Genomic DNA, 13005 nt, shown 5'->3' with positions numbered 1-13005 from the left:
AGGTCATAGATTAAAAATAATTGGCATCATAACTGGAGCGGAAATGAGGAGTCATTTCTTCACACAGAGGGTCGTTAAGATCTGGAACGCACTAACTGAAAGCGTGGTGGAAGCAGATTCCCGAGCAACTTTAAAAGGCAATTTGACGTTAACGTGCAGAGGACTAATTTGCAGGGTTATGGGAAAAAGCTGGGATGTGCGACTAAATTGGACAGCTCTGACAAAGAGCCGGCACCGACACGTCTGGCTGAATGGCCTCCTTCTGTGCTGAAAGATTCTTTGATTCGATGATCACTGCCCTCATGGGCGTGTGACTTTCAGCATTTCTCACCATCTCGATCCCTTCCAGTTCCCACACTCATTTATTCACAGGAAGTGCCAAATCAGATCTTTCCCTTCCGACAGCCTGACACGGTTCTCCCTATTCTAACACCTTATCTCCCAGCTCATACTCTGGTGTTCCTGGTCAACCAGCATTTTTCAATTCTTATATTTTCTTTATCATTTTTGAACCAATCTGAGAATTAGTGACCAGGGAGATTTCAGTAGAGCTTTCAGTTCTTCTCTGAATTTCCTCTGGGTAGCTGCATAAATACACGTACTTGTGCAGGAACTCAAATACATCAGCAGATATCCGCTTTCAGTGGCGATATATCCAGGGTTTGAGTAATCACCTTGGTAATAAAATGTGCCCGACAGCCTGGTGGTAGCAAAACTCACGACAGCTGTTATCCATAACAATAAAAAACAGCCCGAAAAAGTGAAGAGAAAAATGATGGATTTCCTTCGGTTCTCCACCTCTTGATCACTCTGCTTCTTACTGTTATGACCCCGGAGTTCCCTGCGAGCTCTATTGGCTACTAAAATTCGTCTCACAGTCAAAGAGTTAAACACTGCCATGAAAGTAAAGGGGAGCAATGGGACTGACAGAGCCTGGAACCAGTTGTATGCGGCCCATGTGGGTAATGTGAAAACATCCACCTTTGGCCGACAACCCCACTGCACATTGTTAATTGTTCGTTCGGGTTCATAAGAAAACAACAGAGGAACAGCCTTTAAATAGGCCAGGACAGTGACTGTTACTATAACCACGGTAGCCTTTCCCTTGGTCCAATACTTCCCTTTAAACTCTTGAAAGCAAATCGACACAAATCGGTCAAATGAGAACGAGACTGTAAACCACGCCGACAAATCCAGGTTGGCAAATGCCATGTAAAGAATGAACTTACAAACGGCAGTGTAGGACAGGAATGAATATGGAAAGTGATAATTGAATATCAGGTAGACGATTACGTTAAAGATGATGACCATTAGATCTGCTGTTGCCATCGCCACCATGTAGACAGAGACACATTTGGAAAGGCCACAATTTCCTCGGGAGAGAATCACAATTGTCACTACGTTCGCTGTAAGAAAGAGGGAGAAGTGGAACGTTACTGGGGACACACACACGGAATCTCACTGCATTTACGTTGAAATGTTCAGCTCTGTTGCTCCCTGCGGTGATGTACAAGGGCTCCTTTTTAACCGAGAACACGAGTGAGAATGTTAAATGGAAAGAAAACATTAATCAGAAAAAATATCGGGATATAAATCGCTGGTCCGAGATTTACAAAACGTGTCAGTTAACGGGGAGCACCTGGAGAATGAGGATTGGGGGAGGGAGGCGAGTGAACTTGTTGAATTTTGAAAGTCAATAAATAAACAGATTCTCTGTCATCCATCCAGACATATATTTCGGTGCAGCGTTGAGCGCTGATCTCACACCGCCATGATGGTTTCACCCACGGATTCAACCCACCCAATTTTGTCAGTTATCCCCTGAATTGCTGCTATTCATTTTTCTATCCACTATGACTCGGCGATCGTTAATCCCTGGGTAGTGAAGAACAAAATCTGCCGCGTAATATGCCAGAGGACGCCGCGGGATAGCAGAGCAGCGCCTGGAGGAACCCATGAAGTTTATTTCCAGCAGGAGGCATCTCCCTGAGCCGCATTATCTGTGGTTTAAACAAATGTTTGCCAAATGATCCTTCCAACTCACCTGTGAGGTGGAGATGTCTGTAATTGGAGTAATACCCACATTAAGCAGAGTGATCAAACAATCACAGAATCATAGATTTGTTCAGCAAAGAGAAGGAAGCCATTCGGCCCATCGTGCCTGTTAGTAATTATATCGGTGCAATGGAACCAAGCAACGCAATCTTTCGTGATCTGCTCACTTTCCACTGAAAGGGTGTAACTCCCCATCCTGCAGTCAAGTGAGGAAATGCGAGAGCCCATTGCCTACGACGTATTGACCAGAAGAGCGTCTTGCCTGCAGCCTGGAGGTTCAGCGCTGATATTTACAAATTTATCCCGGCGACTCTGAGATTTTACAATGAGGGTATTTTCGGGAATTTGTAATATTATCAAACAGGCACCGAAACTGCCACAGTGAACAGCTATTAAACAATAGGATACTGACTTACCGGGAGCACCAAAGGATGCGACAACAGGGTAGAAAATATCTTTTATCTGGAGAATTGCTGCCTTTACCATTTTTAGATGAGCAGGTGAATTCCGTCCAGCTTTACGGTTCAGATTGATGTACATCTGAGATCAGTAACTGCTCCCCCTTTATAGATCAATCAGTGCTCCGGTGAGAAAAACAGGTTACATAAAATTGACGTTAGTTTCAGTCACTTCATAAATAAGGGGAGATTTTCCGCTTCAGCTAACGCACCCGGGAATGTTAATCGGGAAATAATGTACTTCAGTCCTCGAAATTAAGTCCATTAAAATTAATGAACGGAAAGTAACCCCAAAGGGAATATGTGCGGTGTTCGCCCTGCGATCCCTGTGGGTCCTTATATTAATTCAGTGAAATATTCCCTCAACTATTACACAATTAAAATTGTTTTGTACTGTGAATGCGGCCGGTGATGATCCGTCTCTAACACGACCTGTGATGACACTATTATAACATTGCTGCTTGTGACTCTACACTGACATCAATGGAGTCGACCTTACAATAACATTGCTGTTGGTAACACTACACTGTCATTAATTGTGGTGAAACTACCCTAAAATTACTGGTGGTGACCCTACTCTAACATTACTGCTGGTGACTCTAATATAACACTACTGGTGGTGACTCTAATATAACACTACTGGTGGTGATTCTGCTCTGTCATTACTGGCTGTGAATCTAACATAACATCACTGGTGGTGATTCTACTCTAACATTACTGGTGCTGACACTACTCGAACATTACTGGTGTTGGTTGTACTCTAACATTACTGGTGTTTAATCTGACATTACAGGTGGTAATTAAATGCTCACATTACTGGTGGTAATCCGACTCTAACATTACTGGTGGTCAACCTACACTTAAATGAATGGTGGTGACCCAACTCTAGCATTACTGGTGGTGACCCTATTCTAACATCACTGCTGGTGACAGTACTCCAACGTTACTGGTGGTGACCCTACATTAACAGCACTGGTGATGAATCGACTCCAACATTACTGGTGATGAAAATACCCTAACTTTACTGGTGGAGATTTTACGCCAACATAACTGGTGTTGATTCTATTCCAACGTTACTGGTGGTGAGCCTACTCCAACATTACTGGTGGTCACTCGACTCTAACATTACAGTTTGTAATTCTCTTCACACATTACTGGTGGTGACCCGTCTCTAACATTACTGGTGGTGATCCCGCTTTAACATTACGGGTGGTGACCCAACTCTAACGTTACTGGTGGTGAGCCTACAATAACGTTATTGGTGGTGACCCTACTCTAACATTACTGGTGGTCACTCTACTCTAACATATCGTTTGGTGATCCTACTGTAACTTTTCTGGCGGTGATTGTACTCTAACATTACTGATGCTGTTTCTACTCTCACATTTATGGTGGTGATTCGAAACTAACATTGCTCGTGTTTGTTCTTCTCTAACATTACTGTTGGTGACACTGTTCTAACATTACTGGTGGTGATTCTACTCTATCATTCATGGTGGTGGTTTAATTCTAAAATTACTGGTGGTGACACTACTCTAACATTACTGGTGGTGATTCGAATCGAACATTATTGGTGATGATTCCACTCCAACATTACTGGTGACTCTATTCCAGCATTGCTGCTGGTGATTCTATTTTAAAATTAATGGTGGTGACGCTACACTAACATTGCTGGTGGTGACACTGCTGCTCTATTATTGGTGATGATTCTACTCTAACATTACTGGTGCTGAACCTTCTCCAACATTTTTGACGATAGTCCTATTCGAATCTTATTTGTGGGGGCTCTTCACTAAATTTATTGCCGCTGAACAACTTCTAACGTCGCTGGTGGTGACCCTACTCGAATATTACTGGTGGTGACGCTATTCCAACATTACTGATGGTGATCCAACTTTAAAATTACTCGTGGTATCTCTCCTCCAACGTTACTGTGGTGATCCTGCTCTAATATTACTGGTGGTGACCTTACTCTAACATTACTGATGGTGATCCTACTCTAACATTACTGATGGTGACCTTACTATACCATTACTGATGGTGACCTTATTGCAACATTTTCATTTTTGACGCTACTTTCTCATTATTGGTAGTTACCCTACTCTAACTTAACTGGCGGTTACCCTACTCTAATATTACCGAGAGTTAAAACTTGCAGACAACTCATCACTCGATGTGCGGAGTACCTGAAGTTAAACAATGGCGGACTTTAAGTGGTTAGCTCTCTGATGCTGATACCTTGTGAGGTGGTGAATTTTAGCAGGAAGAATAAGGAGGTCACATATGGCTTGGATAACTAATGTGGTAGAGATGCTAGGGATCTCGGGTACAGCTACACAAATCACCAAAAGTAGCGACTCAAGGTAGTAAGGCCTTAACAAAAGCAGACTAAGCACTGGGGCTCATTTGTAACGGGATATCAATTGAAAAGCAGAGAAGTTGTGTTGAACTTGTGTAGAAGCTTGGTGAGACTTTATTTGGATTATTGTGCACATTTTTGGTATCAATGTAATAAAATGGTTAAAGAGGCATTGAAGAATGTGCTCAAACGATTCACATGGATGATACCAGAACGGTGAAGATTTACTTATCAGGAAAGGCTGAACTGTCCGGCGCTCTTTTCGCTAGAAAATAGAAGGCTGAGAGGTGACTTGATAGAGGACTTCAGATAATGACAGGTTCTAATGTGTTAGACGGAGGGAAAACGTTCCCAACTTGTGGGGCAGTCCAAAAATAGGGGCCATAAATATAATATAGTCACCAATAAATTCAATCAGGAAGTAGGGAGAAACACTTTACTCAGAGAGTGGTGAAAATGTGAAACTCGCAGCCACATGGAGTAGTTGAGGCGATTAGTTTTGATGCCTTTATGGGGAAGCTGGATAAACAAATGAGGGATAAAGGAAAAGAAGGATATGGTGTTAGAGTGAGATGAAGTAAGGAAGAAGCAGGCTGGTGTGGAGCATTGTGTTGGGCCAAATGGAATTAAAATTCTCGAGAGATATGGTACCTTTTCGAATGACTTTTGAAAATCAAATGTAGATTACCTCCAGTGCATGACCCTTCCCGATTCTCTCTGTTACTTCTTTAAAGAATTTAATAAGGTTGGCCAAGCATGACCGTCCCTTTTGAAATCGGTGCTGACTTCCCGTTATTATATTTTTGATTCAGGGTGTTTCTCTATTATATATTTGAGTAAAGATGCTATTATCTTTCCTTCCACTGTTCTTAAGCTATCTGGTCTCTTGTTCCAGGAATCACCAATTACAGATATCTCAATAAAATATTGCTCAATCATCGAAGCTGGCGGTTCATCTGGTGATGCATGCGATCAGATCCCTTATTGCCGTCGCCAATCTGATCCAGCTTTCCATTCACTTGCGGATTTGGAGTACACGCATTCTCCGCCCTTCTGCAAGTGTCTGCGATTCTTCGCCCATTACTTTGGATCTCAGCACAGAATGGAAATCTCAATATGGACTAAAAGTTGCAAATCGGGAAAAAAATCCATCCGCACGTGTTCGAGCTTTTTTTTTAACATCGAAGTACATTGAATGTACAGCACAGAAACCGGCCATTCGGCGGAACAGATCTGTGTCGGTGTTTATGCTCCACACCAGCCTTCTCCCACCCATCATCATCTATCCCGATCGGCAAATCCTCCTCATCCTTCCTCCCTCACGTGTTTATATCGCTTACCCGAAAATGCATCCATGTTAATCGTCCCACCATTCCATGCGGTAGCTCGTTCCACATTCTCACCACTCTCTGGGTAAAGTAGTTTCTCCTGAAGAATTTATTGCATTTATCAATCACTATCTTATATTTATGGCCCTTAGTTTGTATTATGTAACTATAACCCAATCACCGCCTTTTGCCGAAGAAACAAGAAAAATGTATTTTGTAACTATCACCCACTCACTGGATTTTGCTGCGGAAATAATCAATTTGTATTATGTAACTATCCTCCACTCGCTGTATTTTGCTGCAATAATAATCAATTTGTATTACGTAACTATCCTCCGCTGACTGCAACTTTGCTGGAGAAATGACCCTGCTTTTATCTGAAGAAGTTGTCCTGGTTTCAGTTTTGAGTTCTATTTGACATCGTTTGGAGGGATTCTTTTTAAGTGGACTGTGTTGACTGTTTGTTGCAGTGCGCTGTTTAAACAGACACTGTTTGCTCAGCAAATAGATGATGTTTGCTGTAAAATACACTCCTTGCTCTGAGTCATGCCGTAAATCCCGCCTCGCCTCCAACTCATTGGCTGAAACAGTGGTGTCAATGTGGATACTCCGGATATTCCATGCTATGCCCTGCTTTTTCCGCTGTATTTGTCAACTGCATGCCAGATCTGGACGTCAGCAAAACCGCCCTCGACGTTCAAAGATGACAGATGGCTAGCGATCTCGCTGGATTGTGTCATAATTCGTTCTGCCTGCCAAGCCTGACAACAAAACCCATTCCCCCCAAGCTTCCCCACCGCCAGCCTGAAGAGTCAAAACGCCCTCAGCCAGAAACAATAAGAAAAGTGTCGAGCTACCTGAACAGCATCGGGTCGGGGTCAGATTGAGGACAATGGGTCAGATCGGGTAGAAAGCATCTGATTTTGGTGAAGGGGCCAGATTGGAGAGAAAGGGTCAGATTGAGTCGATGAACCCAGATTGAGTAGAACGGGTCAGATTGGGGCGCAGGGGTCATTTTGGGGACAAGGGATCAGAATGAGGAGAATGGTTCAGATTGAGCAGAAGCGGCCAGATTGATTAAAACCGGTCAGATTAAGGAGAAGGATTCAGATTGAGGAGAAAGGGGCAGATAAATGAGAAGGGGACAGGTTGAGAAGAAGGGGTCAGATTGAGGAGAAGGGATCAGATTGAGGTTGGTGGAGATTCGTTGCAGGTTGATGGCGGTTGGAGTTCGATATGTTTGTGATGGAATGGCCTGAGAAGTGGCCTTGGAGCTGAGGTAATTTTGTGACGGAACGTGTGTTGGGAGGGCGACTGTAAATATATAGTGAAGGGCTTGAAAGCTGTGAGCGTGAAGTGAACGGAATATAATTCCCTATCAGGGCCAGTCAGAGTCGCTGTGTCTGCAATTTTTCGAAGCCTGGGAATCTCAGTCGGTGGATCTTCCGACTATTATCATGATGGGCCAGGGTTCAAGTCCTTGTTCAAGCGTTGTGGTGGTTTTTTTTTCAATTAAATCCCCACTCAAGTTAGACTGTAAAGCACAGTCATGGAACGTCAGGTATTTCAATTCTGCAGTGCAAAAAATGAATGTCTCAGAGCTTTATATTTATTCCGTGCACAGCATCTGCCCAAGCGAGTCAGGAATGAGGGAAACGAACCGCATTGACCCAAACAGATTTTTTTGGTAGGTTAAAAATGCTTTAAAAACTTTCAGCACGTCTGCTACCCTCCCCCTCTTTCTTCATCTTTCATTTTCTGCATTTTCTATTCGACCAGTGACTCATGATTATTTCTCATGGAGATTAAAGCAGAGCATGTTAAAACTGGCCATCGCGCAGTCACCATTGGAGCGGAGAAGGCAGGTGATGAACAGAAGTCGGCCATCCAGACCCTCGAGCCTTTTCTGCCATTCAGTTAAATCATGGCTGATCTGCATCTCAAATCCATTTACCCGCTTATATTACACTTGCTACCGTTGATGCCATTCCCCAACTACAATCTATCGATCTCAATCCTGGATTTCGAATTGACCCCCAGCATCCTCAGCCTTTTGAGGGAAGAAGATTACAGATTTCCACTACCACATATCTGAACACTTCCTGCCTGATTTTGTTCTTGAATGTGCTATCTCTCAGGGACCAGATTGAGGAGAAGAGGTCACACTGATGAGAAGTGTTCAGATTGAGGATAACGGTACATATTGAGGAGACGGGGTCAGATTGAGGATCTGGGATCAGAATCAGGAAACAGGGTTAGGACAGAAGTGGTCAGATTCAGGAGAGATGAACAGATTGAGGTGAGGTAGTCAGATTGATCTGAAGGGGTCAGATTGAGGAGAAGGAGTGAGATTGAGGAGAACGAGTGAGATTCAGGAGACGGTGCCATTCTTATAAAACGGAGGCAGATTGAAGAGAGGGGTCAGGTTGAGGAGATGGGTTAAGATTGCAGAGAAGGGGTCAGAAAACAAAGGGCATTTGATAAAGTTCGACTTAAAAGGTTATTCTCAAAATAGAAACATATGAGGTGAAAGGGATGGTGGTAACTTGGCTATGTAATTGGCTAAGGGATAGGAGACAGGGAATAGTGGTGAACAGATGTTTGTTTGACAGGAGAGAAGTGTACAGAGCGGAACTTGGGGGTCGGCATTAGGACCATTGCAGTTCTTCTTATTTATAAATGACCTTGTCTTCTGCACAGAGGGTACATAGTACGTTTACCAGAATGATACCAGAGATGAGGGACTTCAGTAATGTAGAGAGATTGGAGAAGCTGAGATTGTTCTGCATCGAGTAGAGAAGGCTAACGGGAGACCAAATAGAGGCTGTCAAAATTATGAGGCGTTTTGACAGGGCAAGTCGGGAGTACTGTTTCCTCTACCAAGTGGCTTGGAAACCAAAGATCACAGATTTAAAATAATTGCCAGAAGAGCAGAAATGTTTTCACACAGAGGTTGTTAAGATCCGGAATGCAATCCTTGAAAGAGAAGTGGAAGCAGATTCCAACGGAACTTTCAAATGCAATTGGACGTTATAGAGAAGGGGGCTATTCCGCCTATCGTGTCTGTGCCTCCTCTTCGGTAGAGCTATACAATTAAGCTCACACCCCTGCTCTTTTCCCAGAGCGCTCTAACTTTTTCCCCTTCAACTATTTGTCCAATTCCTTTTTGGAAGTAACAATTGATTCTGCTTCCACCACCCCTTCAGGCAGTGAATTCCACATCATAAGAACTCGCTGTGTAAAAAAAAGTTTCCTCATGATGCGTCATGTCCTTTGCAAATATCTTAAATCTCTGTCCTCTGGTTCCCGACCCATCTGCCAATAGAAGCAGTTTCTCCTCATTTACTCCATCAAAACACTTCATGTTTTTGAACAACTCTATTAAATTTACCCTTAATCTTCTCTGCTCCACGGAGAACAAGCCCAGCTTCTCCAGTCTCTCCTTTTCGAGTGCTGCTTTTAAATGAAGATGATCAATTCCCAGTTACATGCAGCCCCATGAAACATGAGCAATTGACGCTGATCTTCCTGCTCTCGAAACAAAATTCATTAATATACTTTAAAGTTCTGTTGAAACGTAACCCGTCAATTGTAGGCCAGTCAAAGGTCGATGGTGAGGGAACATTTAGAGGCATGTACCCGGTAAAAATTAATTGGCACTTGGAAAAATATGGGTTGATAAATGAAAGCTAGCACGGATTTGTTAAGGGTAAATCGTGTTTGAGTAACTTGACTGATTCGTTTGATAAAGTGACTGAGAGGGTTGACGTGAGCAGTGCGGTTGATGTGCCTATGGGTTTTCAAATGGAATTTCATAAAGTAACACATGATAGGCTTGCTGGCAAAATTGAAGCCCTTGGGATTAAATAGACAGTTGCTGCATGGATACGAAATTGGCTAAGTGAGAGAAAGCAGAGAGTAGAGGTTAATGGTTATTTTTCAGAATGGGGGGAAATCCCCAGGGGTCGGTGTTGGGAACACTGCTCTTTTTGATATATATTAATCAACTGAACTTCGAAATATTGGGCATAATTTCAAAGTTTTCAGATGAAACGAGACACGGAAATTTAGTAAACAGTGAGGAGGATAGCAACAGACTTCAGGAGCACATAGACAGACTGGTGGAATGGGCAGACACGTGGCAGACGTAATGTAACTCAGAGAAGTGTGAGGTGATTAGTTTTGGTAGAATGAATGAGGAGAGACAATATAAGCTAAACGGTTCACTTTTAAAGATGGTGCAGGAACAGAGAGATCTGGGGATGTACGTACACAAGACTTTGAAGGTCGCAGGACAAGTTGAGAAGGCTGTTAAAAAGTGCTTTTTATTCCTATTTCTCTCCCTCCCCGAGACCACACTTTACAGAAGCAGATTTAATTGTTCCTTTGAGGAAACTTGAGCTTTTATTGTCCGCTGTTTATTGGATTGTGCTACTGTTAAAGAGCGTGAAGTCGGTGGGAGGCAGTGAGTGTGGGACGTGTGAGAGGAATGTGCTGTACAATCGGGATTACTGCAGAAGGAAATGTAGAGTATGAAAGATGGAAAGTTCCATTTCATCCAGTGCAGATCAACGTGTGAAGTGGAACAGCCAGCCCGGATAGTTCAGTGGGTAGATCATCAGAATTTTAATCCGCTGGATCCAGGGTTCAAGTCCATGTGTGGGGGTTGATTTTAACTGAAGATTATCAATTCTTTCTTACATGCAGCCACATGAAACTCGAACAATTCGCGCTGATCTTTCCGGATATCGAAGCAAAACTCATGGTTATATTTTAAAGATATGCCACGAACGTGATTTCCTTAATACAAGTTCACTGGCGGTGTTATGGGGTTAATTGAGTGGTGTTTTAATTGATAAAAGCAACGCTTGAATATGGACTTGAACACTGGACCCTAAGATTAAAAGTCTGATGTTTTACCAACGGAGCTTTCCGGACTATGGAAGGTTAAAAGGGCAGCGAACGTGAATGACTGTTGTAGGGAATTACATTCCCTTCACATCACGCTCACAGCCGTCCTGTGAACACACGTAACCTCACAAAATTGCTTCAGATAAACACCTCTTCTCAGTCCATTCCATTTCAAACATACTGCACTCGACCGAGGACCATGGCCACCGTTCTCACGTTGCAATATATGTGCTTTGAGCCCCTGGTGACGGATGGTCAAGAAGCGATCGAAGGTGAAAGCCACCGTGGACCTGACGGAGCAATCAATGAAGGCAGAATTCATGAACTGGTTGAAATTACAAACAGGGGTGTAAAAAATCGTAAAAGATGGGATGTAGAAATAGACGATTTTATCAAATATAACGGAAAAGGAGATGACCAGCAGATCCGACAGAGCCATGGCCAACAAGTAGACAGTGAGCGCTTTGGAGAGGCTACACTTGCCTCGGCACAGGAAGGCGATGGTCACTAAATTCGCTGCACGAGAGAACGAAGAATATAAACAAGCTTCAGCACAAAATATACTCAAAATGAAACCAAAAAGGAGCCTGTTTGACCAATGCTCCTTTTTTCCCACCGACTATTATTATGGAGATCAAACATTGAACCTTTCTCCATGTTACAGTATTAGAAGGAAATAACTTGCAGTAGTCACGGTGTCAGCCGTGTCTCAATGGGTAGCATTCTCTCCTCTGAGTCAGGAAATTTCTAGGATCAAAGGTCCACTTAAGAGAATTGAGCATTAAATGTCGCCTGACGCTCCGGATGCCACTACTGATACAGTGCTGCACTGTCAGAAGTGCCGTCTTGGGACGCAAAGCCAGTTCAGACTCGATGGGCCGAATGGCCTCCTTGTATGCTGTAACCTTTCCATGATTCCATGATTAACTGGCCATTGTCACCAAGCTGTTTGTGGGACAATTGGCTATATTACAGCGTAGGTTTACTCGAATGATACCCGGACTTCAAGGGTTAAGTTACGAGGAGAGATTACACAAATTGGGGTTGTATTCTCTAAAGTTTCGAAGGTTTAGGGGTGATCTGATCGAAGCTTATAAGATATTAAGTGGAACAGATAGGGTGGATGGAGAGAAACTATTTCCCCTGGTTGGGGATTTTTGGAATTGGGGGCAGTCTAAAAATTAGAGCCAGCCCTTTCAGGAGCGAGATTAGAAAACATTTCTACACACAAAGGCTGGTAGAAGCTTGGAACTCTCTTCCGGCAACAGCAATTGACACTAGCTCAATTGCTAAATTTAAATCTAAGATAGCTAGCTTTTTGGCAAACAAAGGCAATAAGGGATATGGGCCAAAGGCAGGTATATGGAGTTAGATCACAGGTCAGTCATGATCTTATAAAATGGCGGAGCAGGCACGAGGGGCTGAATGACCTACTCCTGTTCCTATGTTCCTATGTTCCGATGTAAGAATACTTCAAACACACAGCATTTGGTGCAAAGCAGTTTAGGAGGTCGCGAAAGGCGCTTTATAAATGCAACTTCTTCCTTTCATTCAGCATAGCGAACAGGGGACATTCCAAAAATCTTCACTTTCAACTGGTCAGTCAGCCCCCCACCCCCCCCGCCCCCCCCCCCCGCTCCTCCACCACCGCTCCCCGCAACGACGGTCTGTCTAATACTTGAGCTGTGACCTCGTCACAGGCAACTGACACCGAACTGTCAGCAGACTTGCGATTATATAAGTAAAAAACTAAAACTAGATTGCAATTTCGGTTTGATTTAACAAACAAGAGGATTTCTGTGCAACTCAACCACTGTTTCGCTTCTACTCACCACTGAATGCCCAATCTCACCAAATTCCCGTCTCAAAAGCCCTCACTCCGCTCCGTACTCAC

The 13005-nt window shown here is 43.4% G+C and overlaps 1 protein-coding gene across 1 annotated transcript; it reads right to left on the bottom strand.

Annotated features, from left to right (window-relative positions):
• Window positions 1-501: 501 nt before the first annotated feature.
• Window positions 502-1329, bottom strand: LOC137313887 (probable G-protein coupled receptor 139). Its single transcript, XM_067979623.1, has one exon. The coding sequence runs from the start codon at window positions 1327-1329 to the stop codon at window positions 502-504; it is 828 nt and encodes a 275-aa protein (XP_067835724.1).
• Between the last annotated feature and the right edge of the window lie 11676 nt (window positions 1330-13005).

The sequence above is a fragment of the Heptranchias perlo genome, unplaced genomic scaffold, assembly GCF_035084215.1.
Source record: "Heptranchias perlo isolate sHepPer1 unplaced genomic scaffold, sHepPer1.hap1 HAP1_SCAFFOLD_49, whole genome shotgun sequence".
NCBI lineage: Eukaryota > Metazoa > Chordata > Chondrichthyes > Hexanchiformes > Hexanchidae > Heptranchias > Heptranchias perlo.
Note: the sequence above shows the minus strand (reverse complement) of the source record. Positions and strands in the feature narration are given on the sequence as shown.